This window comes from Bufo bufo, chromosome 2 (genome assembly GCF_905171765.1).
Source record: "Bufo bufo chromosome 2, aBufBuf1.1, whole genome shotgun sequence".
In the NCBI taxonomy this organism is placed as follows: domain Eukaryota; kingdom Metazoa; phylum Chordata; class Amphibia; order Anura; family Bufonidae; genus Bufo; species Bufo bufo.
The window spans coordinates 188,934,350-188,956,037 of NC_053390.1; the positions used below are offsets into that span (position 1 = coordinate 188,934,350).

The following is a 21,688-nucleotide window of genomic DNA, read 5'->3' on the forward strand; positions in this document are numbered from 1 at the left end:
CTGGTAATAGACATGTCTATGTCTTGTGGCTGCTCACATGTATTTTTCATGTATTCCCCCATTAGATGGGAGCCCTGGGTGTGTAACTAGACATTGATACTATATACTGTATGTTCAACACACCATAAATACAGTATGTCAGTTGGTAATACCCCTTTAAGTTTTATTTTCGGCCCTTGGAATTGGTTCGGATTGACAATGTGGCCCCCCACCAGAAAAGGTTGTGCACCCCTGCTCTAGAGGGTAGAGTCCTGACCAAGTTTTCATCTCCAGTAGAAGAGGAGATAATCCCAACTAAGACTGGGCCCCCTCTTGCCCTGGGCCCCATAGTAGTCGCATGGTCTGCCGCTATGGTAGTTACGCCCCTGACTACTTTCGTGGTTTATTGTGATCATGCTGAGGAACCACAGACACAATATTTGAAACATTTTAAATTTTGAGATTTTGTCATATAGTTTAATCATTCCATTCAGACAATGCAATAAATAAAATAAAAATCTAATATTGCATACAGTCTGATGTCTAGCAGTCCTCTTGATGTTCAGCATGGAGATGAAGTTATCATTTTACATGTTTTGTTGGAATTGTTATATAGAGTCATTTAGATGCATCCTCCTGCTCCAAATTACTAAGGTATCTCTCCAATTTCTTGATATTTACTCTGTGCATCATCAGAAACTGTCCATTAAGGTGAAACACGGGAATGTCATGCTTATAGCGGTCATACCAGGCCGTGTTCTCTGGAAGTGTGATGTCCACTTGTTCTAAAACAAACTAAAGCAGAGAAAAAATTAACAGTGTTATTCTGAAAATGTATTCATAATGTAAAATATACGGTAAGTAATGAGATCTCCTGTTATACAGGTATTACATGTATATTAGTGCAGGACGCGTTGCCCTCTGTACTCCTGTGCGGTTATTAGGAGAGGAGTTCTGATGATTGAAATCAACAATACTTTATCATGGAGTGACAGAGATGATGCTGGTGTAAATAATACAAGAATATGTTTGGGGGGTTCAATTCCGTGATAGCTTTCCATTAGAACAGGCTTACAACAGAAAATAACGGAACGGATATACCGGAAACCAAATGGAAACCTTTCTGTTTTAATCTGTCCTCATATAGTTCAATGGAGAATATATGGATGAAAAAGTTCTCACTACTAAAACATTAAAACGCTATATGACTATTCCCGTAAGAGCTTGGGAGCTTAAAGGGGTTGCCTCACTTCAGCAAGTGGCATTTATCATGTAGATAAGATTAATACAAGGCACTTACTAATGTATTGTGATCGGCCATATTGCCTCCTTTGCTGGCTGGATTCATTTTTCCATCACATTATACACGGCTCATTTCCATGATTACAGACCACCCTCCTCTTTAAGCACTATTAACTCTAGCACTACACAAGCAGTACTGCAGATACAAAGTCTGGATCTCTACTTTGTATTTCATGCTCCCCGCAAAGCTCTGCTGAAATACATTGTCAGCTCTGAGGGCTCGGGCTCAGGAGGTCCTCTCCATTATGAGTGCGAGCTCAGCAGGGGGGTAGAGCGAACCAGACTCCATATCTACAATACTACTCAAGTAGTACTGCCATATATAGCGCTAAATCAGGTCATAGACTCTCTTTAACTGTGTTTTATATACAGTACTTATTTAGTCATTACTCCCTTTTATCCTGTATAATTACTTGCAGTGAGGCTAATGTCTGCTACAGCGAATGATCGTCCTTTGCCTTTCTGCTTTTGTCTTTTTTATTTAAAATATATTTGTGCTCGGATCGGCTCATGCTGAGAGGGTCCCCTACCTACGCCTATACTCCACCCCCCCAACCTAGTAGCAGCAGAGTTATGCCGGAACTGCTTATCGAAGGGTAGCCTAAAGGGGGCTACCCCAATAATGAGACCTGAAAGAAGGGAGGGCTCCTGGGTGGGTTGAAATAGTTCGAACCGACAAGTGGGGGGAGGAGGGCCAGGTTTAAATAGTGAACGCCCCGCCTCCCCTCACACAAATACGGCACTCTTAATTGCCTACCACTTGTGCTCGGATCGGCTCATGCTGAGAGGGTCCCCTACCTACGCCTATACTCCACCCCCCCAACCTAGAAGCAGCAGAGTTATGCCGGAACTGCTTATCGAAGGGTAGCCTAAAGGGGCCAAAAGAACCATGCATAGGAGTTAGAAAACTTGATAACAGAAACTACAGACCAAAACTCGAAAGCCAATGATATTTCGTATAAGGATCCGGGATATTACGTATGGAACACACGGAACTGCGACGACCCAACCGTTTGATGACATGTACTGGCACCTTATGCATGGACGCCGCCGCTGCCGCGCCCATGCGGAAGGAATGTCCTGTGATCCAGCGAGGACCGACCCCTGGACCTGTCAACTAACCTGAAAGTACGTAAGAAAGGCCGCGGTGGTTAGCCGGGCATTGACTAGTTCGAGTACGGGAGAACATGCCGCTTGGACTAAATACTACGCAGCCAAGCCTCCAAGGCCTGCACCGGACACCATCTGCTGTCCGTGGGAAAGTATCTGACCGCCACTGGTTGCCCCGGCCGTGACGTCTTGGACGAGGCCAAGGTGAGGACATAGATGGACCCGCGCCGGATGAGCTGACCTTTCCGCAGGCACCCAGCCAGCGTATTGGTGCCCATGAGCTCGCCTGACCTGAGGAATCCATGAAAAGCCAGGTACAAGGCTGTTTCTACCAGAGCGCTAACCTGCGGCCCGAACGGTTTGCCCCTGCAGTTTGCCTGTCACGGCCTGAACAAGCTACCGGTAAATGGCTGACGCCCATGTCGTTTCACAACAGACATCTTGCGCAAACCCTTCAACGCCGCTTTGATCTGGTGGGCGGAGAAGAGTGACGGTAGGTCCGGATGTAGCCTGCACCAATGGTGCTGAATACCTGCCATGTATAGTTAACAATGCTATAGGACAAGTTTAATTGAGAGTGGCAAAACCCAGACGAAGCCCAATAGGTGAGTGATAGGTCCCCGGCCAGCGGCCGGGTAGGTGTTCTCATATCTCTGAAACAGGTGCCAAGCTGTCTTGTAAGCCCTCAGAGTATTACTGGCCAAGGAATTGGCCATCAGTCTCTTAGCTATGGTGAGATGGGAGACTAGTCCCAGCGCAGCTGGGCCTGGTGAGGAAATTTTTATTTATTTTTTTAATCTCCATGCGTGAGAGACTCTAATGGCGGAGTCATATGTGTAAAACTAAAACGGAGAAGCCATGCGTGAGAGACTCAGATGGCGGAGTCATATGTGTAACCTAAAACGGAGAAGCCATGCGTGAGAGACTCAGATGGCGGAGTCATATGTGTAACCTAAAACGGAGAAACCATGCGTGAGAGACTCTAATGGCGGAGTCATATGTGTAAAACTAAAACGGAGAAGCTCTGCGTGAGGGACTCTAATGGCGGAGTCATATGTGTAAAACTAAAACGGAGAAGCCATGCGTGAGAGACTCAGATGGCGGAGTCATATGTGTAACCTAAAACGGAGAAACCATGCGTGAGAGACTCTAATGGCGGAGTCCTATGTGTAAACCTAAAACGGAGAAGCCATGCGTGAGAGACTCTAATGGCGGAGTCATATGTGTAACCTAAAACGGGGAAGCCATGCGTGAGAGACTCTAATGGCGGAGACATATGTGTGAACCTAAACGGAGAAGCCATGCGTGAGAGACTCTAATGGCGGAGTCATATGTGTAACCTAAAACGGAGCAGCCATGCGTGAGACTCTAATGGCGGAGACATATGTGTGAACCTAAACGGAGAAGCCATGCGTGAGAGACTCTAATGGCGGAGTCATATGTGTAACCTAAAACGGAGCAGCCATGCGTGAGACTCTAATGGCGGAGACATATGTGTGAACCTAAACGGAGAAGTCACGCATGAGAGACTCAGATGGCGGAGTCAAATGTGTAACCTAAAACGGAGAAGCCATGCGTGAGAGACTCTAATGGCGGAGTCATATGTGTAAACCTAAAACGGAGCAGCCATGCGTGAGAGACTCTAATGGCGGAGTCCTATGTGTAAACCTAAAACGGAGAAGCCATGCATGAGAGACTCTAATGGCGGAGTCATATGTGTAACCTAAAACGGAGCAGCCATGCGTGAGACTCTAATGGCGGAGACATATGTGTGAACCTAAACAGAGAAGTCATGCATGAGAGACTCAGATGGCGGAGTCAAATGTGTAACCTAAAACGGAGAAGCCATGCGTGAGAGACTCTAATGGCGGAGTCATATGTGTAAACCTAAAACGGAGCAGCCATGCGTGAGAGACTAATGGTGGAGTCATATGTGTAAACCTAAAACGGAGAAGCCATGCGTGAGAGACTAATGGCGGAGTCATATGTGTAAAACTCACACGGAGAAGCCATGCGTGAGAGACTCTAATGGCAGATCTGTATGTGTAAAACTAACACGGAGAAGCCATGCGTGAGAGACTCAAAAATGTATATATTATTTATTTTATTTTTTTTATATATACATACATATTTATTTATTTATTTTTTTTTTTTCACTATCAACCACTTAAGCAGCTCCCGTATGGGCACAGCTCTGAGTACGAGCATGAAGAGCATGGTATAACGCAGATCACCTGCACGGACTAACTAACATCTTGTGCCTAAATAACCCCCTTGGAACCTACTGTACGGCCGGCAGCAGGAAGCCAGCCACCGCCTATGATCTGCTCCCCCTGACCGAGCCTAGTACTCCTTCCCCTGATCCCTGCCTACCTAACGGCACGGCGGCCCGTGCCAGACTTTATTGAAGATGAGGAGCCTTACCCCCCAGCCGCGTGGGGAGCTCACGCTGCTCCCTGGCAGAATGCACCAGTGCGGGAGGGCCGACCCACCGCCGGCTGGACACTCGTACCGCGTGGGGAGCAGCGCCACTCCCTGGCAATGTGCACCGGATCAGAGGGAGCCCTTCCTTTACCGTGGGCCCCGGCCCCCGCTGGTTTGAACCGTGTGCCGCGTGAGGAGCCGCACAGCTCCCTGGCATTGTGCGCCGGTGCGGGAGTGCCCCCCCTCACCTAGGGGCTGGTTATTGTGACTGGAACCCGCTGGGAGACTGAAGCCTAACTGGACCTACCTGTGACCGTGAAGGCTGACCTCCCAGGCCGTGGCTGACCCACGTGCGTAGTCGTGACGCAACTACCCGTAGATGCCCACCCAGTGCCTGTAGTTAACGGGAGTGCGACCGAGTCTGTGGATGTGACCGACTAGCCCCTATAGTCGTGAGGGGACCCTACATCGAGAGTAGCGGTAACGGACCATCGCCTGTACACGTGGTAGTATTACCTCATGAGTCTGTTGACATGAGACTAATGCCTGCAGTCGTGGCCGGTCTTAATAATGAGTCTGCAGTCGTAACGGATTTGTGCCTGCAGTCGTGGCAGGGCTTTAGAGCGGGTCTGTAGTCGTGACAGACTGATGCCTGCAGTCGTGGCAGGGCTTTAGAGCGGGTCTGTAGTCGTGACAGACTGATGCCTGCAGTCGTGGCAGGACTTTATAACGAGTCTGTAGTCGTGACAGACTGATGCCTGCAGTCGTGGCAGGGCTTTATAACGGGTCTGTAGTCGTGACAGACTGATGCCTGCAGTCGTGGCAGGACTTTATAACGAGTCTGTAGTCGTGACAGACTGATGCCTGCAGTCGTGGCAGGGCTTTACAACGGGTCTGTAGTCGTGACAGACTGTTGCCTGCAGTCGTGGCAGGGCTTTAGAGCGGGTCTGTAGTCGTGACAGACTGATGCCTGCAGTCGTGGCAGGGCTTTATAAGGAGTCTGTAGTCGTGACAGACCTGGCAAAGCAACATTCCTATCTATACCATTATTATAATTTTTTCTTTTTTTTTTTTTTTTTTCTTTTCCCCCCCACCAAAGGCCACGACTGTAGGCGCCACCCTGTAAGAGATGCGCCAGAGGCCTGGACATAATAGACCACCATCCCCCGTCCCCCAAGCCTATGCAGGAGAAAAGAGGGGGTTGGCCCCCGCATGCACCACCCCTGACTCACCTGGCGGCCATGACAGCCACGAACCCCACAGTATCGTAAGTTAGCCCACCACCTGTGAACCTGAATAACCAAGGACAGACGTGTGAGTGAGCGCACGCCAGCTGGGCGACACTTCACTCATGCCACCGCTCCCTAGCTAACCACCGGATTATTGTGACTGCGCCCGAACCAACCCCCTGACTGACCGTATGGGCTTACGGGCGGCCCGGCTGCGTGCGCAAAGTGACGTGGCCAGCCCCCCTCCTTGAAGCCCTCTTTATATTTGATCCTTGAACATATTCCAAATTTTTTTAAATATTTTTTTTTTTTTTTTTACTCCTGCCTTAGTACCTAGCCACTGTGCCTGAGCAGAGGAGCCCTGCACCAAGACTGCAGTACCAGTATGGGCCTGTAGGTGTCGACCATCCCCCGCACTCTCTCAAGCCAGGACCTGCTGGAGCGCAGCAAGCCAGTGATTCCCTTCTAGGTTAGAATTAACCATTGAAATCATAACTTGTTATACAGTGCACATGTCTGAGTATCTGCTTATTTCGTCTTGCCTGAGTTTGGCGCAGTAAAGAAGACGAGTTTATTCTGCAGCGGATTCCTAGACATGAATAAGCATGTCCACCTTCACAGCCTCGCTAATTGTAATTACCAGGAGAACGTGCATCAGGATCGGCTGCGAGGGATTTGCGCTCCGCCATGTGGAACATTGCATCCCGTGCCCACCGCTATCGACTATTTGTACAGGGAAAGCCGCGGCGTATTAATCGCCTATAGGTTTCGGCTTCCGTCCCCTGATCCTGCAGCTGGACCTCCGCTTACTGATTGCAGCTAATGAATAGACCCCTGTGTGAGCGGACGGCGTTTTCCTCTACGGCGGAACGTTCTGATACGGGAGTGAGTGATATATAACGCTGCGTCGTGGAGCCGACGGCCGGCGTGACCGATGCTCAGGGTATGCGAGCGGACGTCGGGACCCGTCGCTGCTGAGCCACAGGTGAGGGGTGCCTGCCTGGGGGACGCTGCATGTGGGAGCGGGGGTGCTTAGCGCAGGGCCTGGAGCGGATCGGGGTGCCTGTCTCGGGGTGCCGGAAGCGATCGGGAGTGCGGGCAGTCTCCAGCGCAGCTGGGGACCGGCGGCACGCTCGGCAGCCCCACATGTTATACATAGCGAGACGGGTGTGCAAGCCACCCTGCCTACCTAATCACCGTAGCGACGAGCTCGACGCAGCCGATCCCCCGATCCTCCAGTGACGCATGCCCTTCTCTGGCACCAACCCACAAGCCGATTTGAAATAGTTCGAACCGACAAGTGGGGGGAGGAGGGCCAGGTTTAAATAGTGAACGCCCCGCCTCCCCTCACACAAATACGGCACTCTTAATTGCCTACCACTTTACATTGCATTGTAGTTGAAATATTAAACTGAAACCTGACTGTCATGTCATTATCCGTCTGATCCTGCTTCCTGCAGATAACTTGCTCCTCATCTGACGGGGTTGCACCATCTGTACCGCCCTTTAGTGTCTGCTCTGTGAGCACTGCAATGTCACATAGATAGGAGTCACATATTGTTGACAATGACAAAAGAGAGACAAAGATCTGTATTGGGATACATTCCAGATCTGCCACTGCATCCTGTATCTCTTCTTATGACACAGCAAACACACACGTATGAGGACATATAATGCACACTATACATACCGTACCATGTGAATTCATGATGCTGAACATCATAGAAACTGTTAAATAATGTTTTATATATGCCACTTTACACCATGCACTTAGGGCAGTGGTCGGCAAAGTGCGGCTCGCGAGCCACAAGCGGCTCTTTAGAACCTTCAATGCGGCTCTTTGGTTCAGGCTGGTGGCCGCGCAGCCATATCGCGCCGCTCAAGCTGCTTGCAAAATGTCCGTCATGCGCCTCCTGCCCCGTCTGTCTGCTCCTTCCACTTTATGAATGAAGCAGGCAGGCGGGGCAGGAGGCGCATGACGGAGGGTGAGATGTCACGCGGCGCACAGCAGCAGAAGGGCGGGCAGCGGCGGACATTCGGCAGAACACCGGCCATGTGAGGAGTGGTGAAGAGGCCACCGCTCAGGTCCAGGAGGAGCAAAATGTCCTGCAGCAGAAAGGTAGGAGCTGCCCCCGATGTGTGCACAGCGCCGGGCACTGCACCGGCCCCGCCGCAAGTGTCCCTGCCTCCTCCCTTCCCCCCACTAATACATTACTTTGCTTACTGGAGGGCACTTATGGGGGATATCTGTGGATGACACATATATAGCATCTTATGCTATATATGTGTCCTCCACAGATATCCCCCATAAGTGCGTCATCCACAGATATCCCCCATAAGTGCGTCATCCACAGATATCCCCTATAAGTGCGTCATCCACAGATATCCCCCATAAGTGCGTCATCCACATCTGCAGACAAGTTTAATAAAAGTAAAAAATGATAAAGATAAAATGAAATAATAATCAAGATCCAAATAAAAGAAAGTACATATAAAAGTATGTAAAAAAACACTCTGGGCTGATGCCCACGAACGTAAGGGCGCCGTGCCTGTGCTGCGGACCGCAATGCACGGACACAGACAATGGGGCAGCTGCATGAGGATCGCGGACCCATTCACTTGAATGGGGTTCGCGATGCGCATCCGACTGCCCGCACCGCAAAAAAGTAGCGCATGCTGAAGTGAATGGGTCCATGATGCTGCACACGGCCGTGTGCAGCCCGCATCATGGACCCATTCACTTCAATGGGTCCAGGATCCGGGATATGAATGCTACAGTGTGCTTCCGTGGTGCTTCTGGCTGTGCCTCCGCACTGCAAAAAAGTAGTGCATGCGCTACTTTTTTGCGGTGCGGAGGCACAGCCAGAAGCACCACGGAAGCACTCTGTAGCACTCATATCCCGGATCCTGGACCCATTGAAGTGAATGGGTCCTTGATGCGGGCTGCACACGGCCAGTGCCCGTGTATTGTGGACCCGCCGTATGCGGCCTGCAATATGGCAACGGCGGGCACACGGTTGTGTGCATGAGCCCTAATAGTCCTCACTGGTACTGTTGACGCAATATTTTAGGTTTTAAAAATGTGGCTCTCAAAAGAAATTTCAATCGTGGTTTTGGTGATATTTGTCTCAGTTGACAAAAAAGTTTGCCCACCACTGACTTAGGGGATTCAGCAATGTTATTCAAATACTATTTCCATACAAAATGATTTGTGGAAGCTTTCTGCATATTTTATTGTGTACCCATCCCGAAAGGACACAAATGCCTGTAAATAGGAGCTTTAGTCTTGTTAAATATTTAATTTCGCTTTCTAAGAGTGACGAAGGACAGCAAGTACAGAATTACAGGTCATTCAAAGAATTAATAAATACTTCAGTGACAAAAAGGGCACGAAAAACTGTCTGGGAAATGTTATTAATAACTAGCAGAAGGGCCCGGCTTAGCACGGGTATATTTCATCTACTTCATTTAATGTTTGTGTAGGTCGTTAAAAGATACTGACAGTATCCCCCATAACAGTGAACCCCCCACAGTGCCCAGCCTTCTTAAAATGGGACCTCCACAGCAGCCCATCTCCTTTAACTTTGACCTTCGCAGCAGCCCGCCCCTTTAACAGTGAGTTTCACAGCACCCCACTCCCTTGACAGTGATCTCCTCAGGGGCCTGCCCCTTTAACAGTGACCTCCACAGTGACCGCCCCGTTAACAGTGCCTGCCCCCTTAACAGTGAACACCCCTTTAACAGTGACCTCTAGTGCCCGCCCCTTTAACAGTGACCTCCACAGTAGCTGCCCCATTAATTGTGTCCCCTGCCAAGTTAACAGTGTCCTCCACAGCGCCCTGTCCCTTTAATAGTGGCCCCCGGCCGCCTCAACAGTGACTTTCACAGCGCCCTGCCCCTTTAAGGCTAGGGCTACATGACGACATGTGTCGCGTGACATTTTGTCGTACCAATGTAGTGCAACAATTTTTATAATGAAAGGCTATGGTGTCGCAGTGCGACACGCTGCGACTGCGACACGACAGTCGCAAAAAATCCATCCAAGATGGATGCATGTAGCAGTGTAGTTGTGCTCTATGTGTCGTGCAGCCCTAGCCTAAAGCTGACCTACAGCAGTAAAGAAAAATGGCTGGGTTGTTATGGAAACCTGGAGTAAAGCTGTGTGTAGGTGGGGACTAAGGGCCTGCGAGCTTCTATTGGCTGATTAGGGACATGTGACCGTGTATGGCAGTTGGGATGTGAAGAGAAAGACTTGCAGGCTTGTATTGGCTAATGCAGGTCATTTTTTGGGAATATCTCAGGAATGGTACGTCCTAGAGAGCTAAGACCCCCCACAAGATTTCTTTCCAGGTAGCAAGGGATGTGTATACCAAGTTTCGTTAAAATCGATGGTTGCGTTTTTGAGTGATCGCAGAACATACATACATACATACATACATACATACAGGTGAAACTCGAAAAATTTTAATATTGTGCAAAAGTTAATTTATTTCAGTAATGCAACTTTAAAGGAGTTGCATTAATGCAACTTACAATTAGAATATTGTGAACAGGTTCAATATTCTAGGCTCAAAGTGTCACACTCTAGTCAGCTAATTAATCCATACCCCCTGAGCAAAGGGTACCTGAGATTGGGACTTTGAGGTTTTCATCAGCTGTAAACCATAATCATCCAAATATCTCGCTTTGCATGTAATGAGTCTCTCTCATATATTAGTTTCACCTTTTAAGTTGCATTACTGAAATAAATTAACTTTGCATGATATTCAAATTTTTCGAGTTTCACCTGTATACAAGTATATATATATATATATATATATATATATATATATATATATATATATTCTGCACCAGAACGGAGGTAAAAAAGTCAAATGTTTTTTTGTGTAAAGCCTGTTTTATGCAAAAAATTTCCCCTTTTTCAACATGTCCACCATTTTTCTTTAAAAACAAAACAAAAAAAACACAGGAGGAGCATGGGCAAGAGGTAGTAAGGACTATGAGGCCAACAGACTTAAAGGCTATGTACACCCTCGGGGGCAATTTTTTTTTATGATTGCATTTTACTCATTTGGGGCTAAAAATCTTTTTTTCAATTGATCTTTATTAAAAAGAAATATTGAGCCATTCTGTCACAAAGGGTTAGCTGTTTTTTCTAGCTATGTGACTGGTACTTTCACTTTGTGTCCCTCATCTAATAACCCTTATCTCTAAATTACTAAGATGTCATAAACACTTAAGCCACATTCTTATCAGTAAGTTTATAAGACCTGAGAGCAGACATAAGGAGCATGTCAGCTCCCTGCTTGACATAGCAGAAAGAAAATTCAGATCCTGCTAGTAGAGCATCTCAGCTCTGAACAGAGAAAAGGACTCCATTATTTTAATAAAGATCAATCGAAAAATAGATTTTTAGCTCATAATGAGTACAATGCACCAATAACAAAATTGCCCCAAAGGTGAACATAGACTTTAAGATAACTTCTGCCACAAAACCTTTAAAACCTGAAATCCACAGCAGCTCCTGGTGCACCGACCTCCTGAGATGAGCAAAAATAATAATGAGGTGTGAAGTACACGTTGACATGTTGCGATAGAAGACATTATACCAAGATGACTATATGAAATGCCAGTCTGAGTAAATTTTCTACTGTCCATTTTAGTGCTCCTCAAAATTTGTAGCAGGCGCCGAAGCTTATTATTAAAAGAAATACTAGTCTGCAGCAAAAACAGATCTTCTATACTTTAAACAGTGGGTTCCATGTGCCCCTGCTGGCCAGTTTAAAGAATCCACAGAATGTAATGACAATAGAAAATTATACTCCATAAAAGGTGATGGAAATGAGAAAACATTACATAAGCTAACCACCGCGGTCCACCATTGCACCTCATATTACCCAAGACAAGATTTCATAATACAGAGTAGAGTACTGCATTGATTCATCAGTTCCACTGCAAATCTAAATAAAACCTATGGGTTTGCACCTTCTTTTAGGATACTGGATACTTCTGGGAATTGACCATCCTGTGGGAAGTCCACTATTTCAAAATGTGACATTGAGTGTGACAAAATGTGTGTGACATTGAACATATGTAAGTAGTTACACAACAGTATGTATCTAGTGTGATACAGTGAGAGGTTTGGTCTGGGAAAACAGGTATTTTCCTCCCAGCATGTGCTGCTGGGGCTGATTTACAGCCAGGTGAGGTCAAATACCGGACCGGATTTTAAATGCCGATCCGGGTTTTGGCAGCACCTGGCTGTCCTTAAAGGGAATCTGTCACCTGCTTTTACCATTTTAAGCTGTTACCTTCGCTATGTTCACTAAAGTACCTTATTTCCAGCAATCTTCTTTTTACTTTATTTCGTTTTGTCCTTTTGATATAAAAGCCCTTTTTATGATATGCTAATGAGGCTCCAAGGTGCCCAGAGGGGCGTTTTTTTCCCTCTCCGGTGCCCAGTGACGCCCCCCTGCAGTGCCCAAGAACGCCTCCTGATCCTCAAATAACCTCCCACAGACCCGGCAAACTGTTCCGCCCCCTACCCACGTCATCCTCTACCTTCTAGAAATGCCCCGTCCTTCCTGTCGGCGGCCAGAAAACTCGCGCAAGCAGGGCCGGCCTTTGGGGTGTGCGGGCTGTGCGGCCGCACAGGGCGCCATAGCAACAGGGGCGCTGGGCGGCCGACAGCTCGCAATGTAATATGCGGCAGGCGAGGCGGCACTTGTGTTCTCCCTCGGGGCGCCCCCTCCATCTATACCTCCCCTGTCTGACCTGATTCCTCCTCCCCTGTGTCTGACTCTGACTGACCTGCCTGCTGCCCCCGCCGCTGCCAATAAGAAGAGAGACGGGAGGAGGAGGAGGGGCTGTGGCCACTGTGCCACCAACGTTTCTTATAAAGTTATACAAATACAGGAGGCGGGTGCCGGAATCAAATAGCAGGCACCCGACCTCTGTGACAGGGAGCTGCGATCAGCTGCAGTTGAGTTAACCCTTCAGGTGCGGTACCTGAGGGGTTAACTGCCGCTGATCGCAGCTCCCTGTCACATAGGTCGGGTGCCGGCTATTTGATTCCGGCACCCGCCTCCTGTATTTGTATAACTTTATAAGAAACGTTGGTGGCACAGTGCGCCCCCCTCCCCCCCCACCAACACCCCAGTATAAGAAACGTTGGTGGCACAGTGCGCCCCCCCCCCAACACCCCAGTATAAGAAACGTTGGTGGCACAGTGCGCCCCCCCCCCCCAACACCCCAGTATAAGAAACATTGGTGGCGCAGTGGGAAGTGCCAATGAGGGTTATAAAATAATTAAAAAAATTAACTCACCTCCTCCAGTTGATCGCGTAGCTGCCGGTCTCCTGTTCTTTCTTCAGGACCTGTGGTGACGTCACTGAGCTCATCACACTGCACCACCAATGTTTATTATATTGCGCCACCAATGTTTATTATATGGGGGGGCGCACTGCGCCACCAATGTTTATTATACTGGGGTGTTGGGGGGGGGGCGCACTGCGCCACCAATGTTTATTATACTGGGGTGTTGGGGGGGGCGCACTGCGCCACCAATGTTTATTATACTGGTGTTTTGGGGGGGCGCACTGCGCCACCAATGTTTATTATACTGGGGTGTTGGGGGGGGGCGCACTGCACCACCAATGTTTATCATACTGGGGTGTTGGGGGGGCGCACTGCGCCACCAATGTTTGTTATATTGGGGGGGCCCACTGCGCCACCAATGTTTATTATACTGGGGTATTGGGGGGGGGCGCACTATGGGCCAGTGCACAGGTGTGGTGATCGGATGGATGTTCTCAGCTGGACACCGGCCGACACTGCGCATGCGCTGGGAGCCTCACCAGCGGTTAGGGTAGGGAAAAAGCACTGGCCCGTACGTAATTTTTCCCTTCCCTAACCGCTGGTGAGGCTCCCGGTGCATGCGCAGTGTCGGCCGGTGTTCAGCTGAGAACATCCATCCGATCACTGCGCCTGCGCACTGGCCCATAGTTTTTCCCTATCCTAACCGCCGGCGAGGCTCCCGGCGCATGCGCACTCTGCTGTGAAATTTCCCTAACCTGTCGTTGTACACCTCCTCACGTCATGTCCGGTGCGACCGGAAGTGACGAGGGTAGGGAAATCTCACGAAGTAGGGAAGTATAACATTACACCGGCCTTTGGGGTGTGCGGGCTGGTAACTACTTGGTTGGATAGTCAGCCAGCCTATGCCATGATGCCAGCAACAAGCAGTGTTTTTTTTTTTTCTTATTTGGGGGGGGGGCGCCACAAGGTTAGCTCACACAGGGCGCCTGAACACCTAAGGCCGGCCCTGCGCGCAGGCGCAGAACCGCCTGCGCGATCATCAACCTCCTGAGGGCAACAGCCTCAAAAGTCTCACTGGGCATGCACCGAGCCCAGTGATGTAACCTGAGCGCTGTTGCCCTGAGGAGGTTGATGATCGCGCAGGCACAGGCCGCAGGCGGTACTGCGCCTGCGCGAGTTTTCTGGCCGCCGACAGGAAGAAGGACGGGGCATTTCTAGAAGGTAGACTATGACGTGGGGAGGGGGCGGAACAGTTTGCCGGGCTGTGGGAGGTTATTTGAGGATCAGGAGGCATTCTTGGGCACTGCAGGGGGGCGTCACTGGGCTCCGGAGAGTGAAAAAAACGCCCCTCTGGGCACCTTGGAGCCTCATTAGCATATCATAAAAAGGACTTTTATATCAAAAGGACAAAACGAAATAAAGTAAAAAGACGACTGCTGGAAATAAGGTACTTTAGTGAACATAGCGATGGTGACCGCTTAAAATGTTAAAAGCAGGTGACAGATTCCCTTTAAAAATAGGCAGCTGGGCTCAGAAGCCATGTCTCTGTGTTAGGATCTGGGAGCCTTGTGTCTGGATGAAGGCTTGCTACCTGTTTGAAGTGAAAACAGGTTGGTGCTGCTATCAGCAAGGACTCTGAGGCAGAATTGCCGCATGGTGTGAATTACCACCAACACCGCAAGGTAACTTTTTGTTTGAATATGACTGCTTGTTTTGTCTCTTGCCTAAAGTGTGAATAAAACACTCAACTGTTTGATCCAAAGAACTTGTTGTTGTCTCTATACTGCGTCCTCTAATCCTGTCTACCAGAGCAAGTCCCCACACTAGGTACTACAAACTTGGCTGTAATTAACAGACCACTGAGATAACAGGGACTGTCACCAAGGAACCACTTCAGCACTAGTAATGAAGAACTGGCTAAGGCTAGTTTCACACTAGCACTAAAATGATCCGGCAGAATAAAAGTCTGCCGAGTTCATCACATCCGACATTGCCGGATACTACCTTTCCCCCTCCAAGCCCACTGACTATAATGGAACCTGGCGGGGATCTGGCCTGTTTCCAGCGTTAGTGCCGGGATTCAGCCGGACAAAAACCTTTGCTTGCAGTGGTACTTGTCCAGCCAAATCTCGGAACAAATGGTGGAAACAGGTCGGATCCCCGCCAGGTCCCATTATAGTGAAAGGGCTCCGAGGGGGAAAGGTGGTATCCGGCAATGCCATACGAGCTCTTTACACTACCATATAAGCTCTGTGCACTGCCATACAAGCTATGTGTTTTTCCATATGATCTCCATGCACTGCCATATGAGCTCTGCACACTGCCATACAATCTCCTTGCACCACCATATGATCTCCGTGCAATGCTATCTAAACTCTGCACACTGCCATATTATCTCCATGCACTGCCATATGAGCTCTGTGACTGCTATACAAGCTCTGTGCACAGGGCTCAGTCACAACAGCTTTCTGACCAAACATGTTAAAGCAAACTGTGAACATTTAACACTATTTGTGTGCAATCTGACAAATCAGTAACTAAAAAAATGTGTACAGCTAATATAAAAGCTGCGTGGTAACAATGTTTAGTGTCTCATAATATGATTTCTCTGCAAGGCCATTAAATAATTGTAATTTACAAAAAAAATGGTGCACTACAATGGTAAATGCAATTGACTATATATGGCTAAACCCTGATACTGATATTAAAATGAGACTTCGCCAATATATTCTTATATCAAGAACATACCAGAGCCCGCGCAACCAAACAAGGTATCTCAAAGTGGCACAGGACCTAACGCTAACCTACCTGTGCCGTATGGGCAATTACAGGGGCATAAGGTCCAACTGTCACAGGTAATGGGGAGGGGAAAACACCAGAAAACACACAAAAGGAAATAGACCGGAGTCTAGGCTTCAAAGCTAAGGCCTAGTTCACACGAACGTGTGTGATCCGTGGCCGTATTGCGGCCCGCAAATTGCGTGCTGCAATACACGGCCACAGTTCCGTGTGCATTCCTCATCACGGATGCGGACCCATTCACTTCAATGGGTCCGCAAATCCGGAATTGCGGAACGGCCGCATGGAACGGGACCCCTCGGAAGCACTACGGAGTGCTTCCGTGGGGTTGCGTCCCGTACTTCCGTTACGCAAAAAGATAGAACATGTCCTATATTTTTGCGGAACGGGCGGAGCGCGGACTTATTAAAGTGACTGGGTCCACGATCCGATGCAGCTGACCTACGGCCGGCGATCGTGGATTGCGGCCCGCAGCACGGGCACGGGTCACACGCGTTCGTGTGAACTCTGCCTAAGGAAGAGGGATGGTGACTTCCTAGGAATCCCTAAAAGGCAAAAGATGCTCAAGACCCCAAATGCTATTGCGCAATTCTAACCGGGGGTGCAAACCCTGCACATGTGGTCCGTTGCTAACAGAAATCCCCAGCAAAAATGCATACAATGGACGATGCGCGCACATGCTCCACAAAGACATCCTACACAGGATAGCAAAATATGTGGATGTGATTGGCTATATAAAACAGAAATTTTCAAAAAATGGTGCACTACAATGGTTAATGCCATGGAGGTGTGGCAACTCCAGGTGTGAATGTGCCTTGATTTTGATCTATGGGTAAAATTCAGGTGCACCTGTGTGGCCTGCGTCACAATAGTCAGTGATAAGTGAAACTCACAGCCTCCTCCCTCCTCCCATTGTATGTGTGATTTCAAGCTGGAAGTAACTGGGAGTTGTTCGCTGTGTGTCAGACCTTATGCCCCTGTAATTGCCCATACGGCCCCTTTAATTACCCATACGGCACAGGTAGGTTAGCGTTAGGTCCCGTGCCACTTTGAGATACCTTGACGGGGTGCACGGGCTCCGGTATGTTCTTGATATAAGAAAACATTGGCGAAAGTCTCATTTTACTATCAGTGTGAGGGTTTAGCCATATATTGTCAATTGCATTTACCATTGTGTACCATTTTTTGTAAATTTCTGTTTTATATAGCCAATCACATCCACACATTTGGCTATCCTGTGTAGGATGTCTTTGTGGTACATGTGCAGGATTTGCTCCTCCGGTTAGAAATGCACAACAGCATATGGGGTTTTGAGCATTTTCTGCCTTTTAGGACCACTTTATTCTGTTATTCCATTAAATAAATGTGCAGACGCCGAGGCAGCCACCTGGAGAGTCAGCTGTGTGGAAAATGAGTAAATATTCATTATATGTGAGATAGTGGAATACTAACAGTATAGTCTCGAGTCTGAGGCCCTCTTTGTGTCTGAGGTACGAACTGTCTGCTCCGCACACTTTATAAAAGATTGATCGCTGCATGCACAATTACAGGAGACAAAAGGCGAGGTAAAGACCTGTTTAGAATGGGGAGAAAAGGAACATTTTGTGCTTGATAACGCTACTGGCATCGCAGTTCTGCACAGGTTCTGTGTTTGATCCGAGATATATAAACAACATCTGACAGATTAATCAGCGGCACAACATGTGCCAGATGGAGGTCGGCGAGAACAGGTTTTTCTTTACACACCTTGATTGATGGTTTATTTGATTGCGGAGAGATATTGTGCGTAGACAGGTATCCGCCTGACACAGTGCGCTACCGTGTTCACTCAGCGTGTGCCTTACCGTATCAGGTTAAATGTTAGCAATGTTAGATTTAAATCTATTTTGCAACAAACTGCACAGAAAATCATCAACATTGCACATACAATATTACAGTATGGTATATTGACACATAGCGAATGAGGTGCAGTTATAACTATAAAAAATAAAATAAAATACATACATATTTGTCGCAGCTTTCAATGCAGTTGCCATTTCAACACTGTGTTGGAACATGTTAAATAAACACAGCAAGTCAGGATATGCCCTTGTCTAAATATTTGTTCTCAATTAATTGATTAGTCAGTGTCCTACAAACTGCTCTTTAATAATTTTGTATGTAGTCTACGATTCATATAATGTTATAATTATTATTTTTATACCCGCATAAATGATTTTCCGTACACATTCAGCCTGTACCACTATGGATGAGGTTAAATGACGTGCATGGACTTCCACTGGCAAACATCTTATGGACATTAGGGTTCAGACAGGACAACATTCCTGCCAAACAGGGGGAGGGAGGGTATTAAAAGGACCACAAAACCCTGAACACAAGAAAAAAAAAAAAAAGGCATGTCTAGTTCTGGCTTCATGGACATCTGCAAAATAATACAGAAAGCAGATTTACCGATAAAACAACTAGAGGGATTGGCACTCTACCTCCGGAATCACCTTGGGGAGCAATGTATCACTCTATAACCTACACATATACATAGGATACATATAAACTTGATAAATTTTATTACAAATAAAATACAATAAAAATAAGTTAAATTGCAATAATGAAAATATAATAAAAAATTTATAAAATTCATAAACTGCATAAATCAAGTCCCCTATAGTAGGGAGTCTGGTCTGAGAACTCATTCAATGAGGGCGTTGTGCTACTCTGGGTTTCTGGGTAATATATATGCATTGTCTGGTGGGATACTCTCCCATTACGAAGAGCACCTAGTATGAACAGAATGTGTGCGGAGTACTGCAAGCCAGACAATGCTCCTCTGGGTGTCTGGGAAAGATATTCAAATTCGCATTCCTTCAAAAAGAAAAAAAAAGACAGCTAACTTCGTCTGATGCTAGCAGATGTAAGATGTGCTAATTTTCATATATTTTTATCAGAAACCCAGAGGAGTGCTAATTGGCTTACATAACGCCTCAGGCTTACTCCTCGGTGCTTTCCATAAGGAGAAATAGTACCTGAACCATGGTCTCTCAGGCAGTCAAGCAAATTTTCTTTGCTTGGCTCTGTTAAAGAGTACTTGCCCAGAAAGAGCTGGGTTCCCACTATAAGACACTCATTTTTTCTTTTATGGAAAGACTGGCTTACATGTCTGTTTTCCAGAAAAGCATTATGCGAGGACAAAAAGCATGGCAATAGGTAAAAAAAATGTTATTATGAAAAAGAAGTGATTGAACAGTTTGAGGCTACCACTAAAATAGTAGTTTTACTCCTTCTCTCTCAAGTCTTTGCAGAAAAAAAATTGGCTCATCTCTACTGTACACAATAACTGTCCATATAATGTTAATATTACATTGTGCAGGTTACACTGTGCATCTGCCTACCTATGATACAATTTAGGAGTGAGGAGAGGGATTTGTCTTGGTAGATTTAGTATTATGCATTTAATACAGTTCCTCATCGTGGTAACCCGGCTTTCCCAAGAAAGAGAGAAACTTCCTATGAGAAAAACTTCCAGAAGGCCAACCATCACTGCAGCACCACCAATCTGGGCTTTATGGCAGACATGCTAGAAAGAAGCCTCTCCTCAGTAAAAGACATATGAAACTCCTTCTGGAGTTTAAAAAAAAAAAAAAAAAAAAAGCACAAAAAGGACTTTCAGACTGTGAGAAACAAGACTCTGCTATGACGAAACCAACATTTAACTTTAAGTCCTCAATTCTAAGCGTCACATCTGGAGAAAACAAGGTACTGCTCATTACCCAATAAAATTCCTACAGTGAAGCATGGTGGAGGCACCATTATGCAGTGGGGGTGTTTTTCAGTGCCTGGGATAGGGACACTGGTAAGGGGTGAGGAAAAGCGGAATGGAGCAAAGTAAAGAGTTATTTTTTAATGAAAACCTGATCCAGAGTGCTTTGGCCCTCAAACAATGACCCTAAGCACAAAGTCAACAGAATATAGGAAGGGTTTAGGGATAACTCTGTGAATGTCCGAGTGGCCCAGCCAGAGCCCTGACTTGAACCCAATCGAATACCTCTGGAGAGACCTGAAAATGGCTGTCCACGGACTGTCCCAATCCAACCTGACCAGGGCTTGAGAGGATCTGCAAAGGAGAATGGCAGAAAGACCCCAAATCCAGATGTGCAAACCTTGTGGCATCATACCCAAAAAGACTGGAGGTTGCAATCACTGCCAATGGTGTCTCAACTAAGTACTGAGTAAAGGGTCAGAAATCCTGAATACTTACATTAATGCAAGATTTTAGTTTTTAAATAAATTAGAAAAGATTTCAATCTGTTCGCACTTTGTCATTGTGGGGTATTGAGTGTCTAGTCATGGCCAAAAGTTTTGAGAATGACACAAATATTAGTTTTCACAAAGTTTGCTGCTAAACTGCTTTTAGATCTTTGTTTCAGTTGTTTCTGTGATGTAGTGAAATATAATTACACGCACTTTATACGTTTCAAAGGCTTTTATCGACAATTACATGACATTTATGCAAAGAGTCAGTATTTGCAGTGTTGGCTTTTCTTTTTCAGGACCTCTGCAATTCGACTGGGCATGCTCTCAATCAACTTCTGGGCCAATTCCTGACTGATAGCAACCCATTCTTTCATAATCACTTCTTGGAGTTTGTCAGAATTAGTGGGTTTTTGTTTGTCCACCTGCCTCTTGAGGATTGATCACAAGTTCTCAATGGGATTAAGATCTGGGGAGTTTCCAGGCAACGGACCCAAAATGTCAACGTTTTGGTCCCCGAGCCACTTAGTTATCACTTTTGCCTTATTGCACAGTGCTCCATCGTGCTGGAAAATGCATTGTTCTTCACCAAACTGTTGTTGGATTTTTGGAAGAAGTTGCTGTTGGAGGGTGTTTTGGTACCATTCTTTATTCATGGCTGTGTTTTTGGGCAAAATTGTGAGTGAGCCCACTCCCTTAGATGAGAAGCAACCCCACACATGAATGGTCTCAGGATGCTTTACTGTTGGCATGACACAGGACTGATGGTAGCGCTCACCTTTTCTTCTCCGGACAAGCCAGATGCCCCAAACAATCGGAAAGAGGCTTCATCGGAGAATATTACTTTGCCCCAGTCCTCAGCAGTCCATTCACCATACTTTCTGCAGAAGATCAATCTGTCCCTGATGTTTTATTTGGAGAGAAGTGGCTTCTTTGCTGCACTTCTTGACACCAGGCCATCTTCCAAAAGTCTTTGCCTCACTGTGCGTGCAGATGCGCTCACACCTGCCTGCTGCCATTCCTGAGCAAGCTCTGCACTGGTGGCACTCTGATCCCGCAGCTGAATCCTCTTTAGGAGACGATCCTGGCGCTTGCTGGACTTTCTTGGACGCCCTGAAGCCTTCATAACAAGAATTGGACCTCTTTCCTTGAAGTTCTTGATGATCCTATAAATTGTTGATTGAGGTGCAATCTTAGTAGCCACAATATCCTTGCCTGTGAAGCCATTTTTATGCAATGCAATGATGGCTGCACGCGTTTCTTTGCAGGTCACCATGGTTAAC

The 21,688-nt window shown here is 47.1% G+C and overlaps 1 protein-coding gene across 1 annotated transcript in view; it reads right to left on the reverse strand.

The window, feature by feature from the left end:
• Positions 1–415: 415 nt before the first annotated feature.
• C2H5orf63 (chromosome 2 C5orf63 homolog) overlaps positions 416–21,688 on the reverse strand; it is a 74,562-nt gene continuing 53,289 nt past the window's right edge. Inside the window, exons 4-5 of the mRNA XM_040420211.1 lie at positions 502–774; positions 416–464 (exon numbers count right to left, since the gene is read on the reverse strand). Of these exons, the coding sequence (XP_040276145.1) occupies positions 598–774 (177 nt within the window). The 3' untranslated portion in view covers positions 416–464; positions 502–597. The remainder of the gene's footprint in view (positions 465–501; positions 775–21,688) is intronic.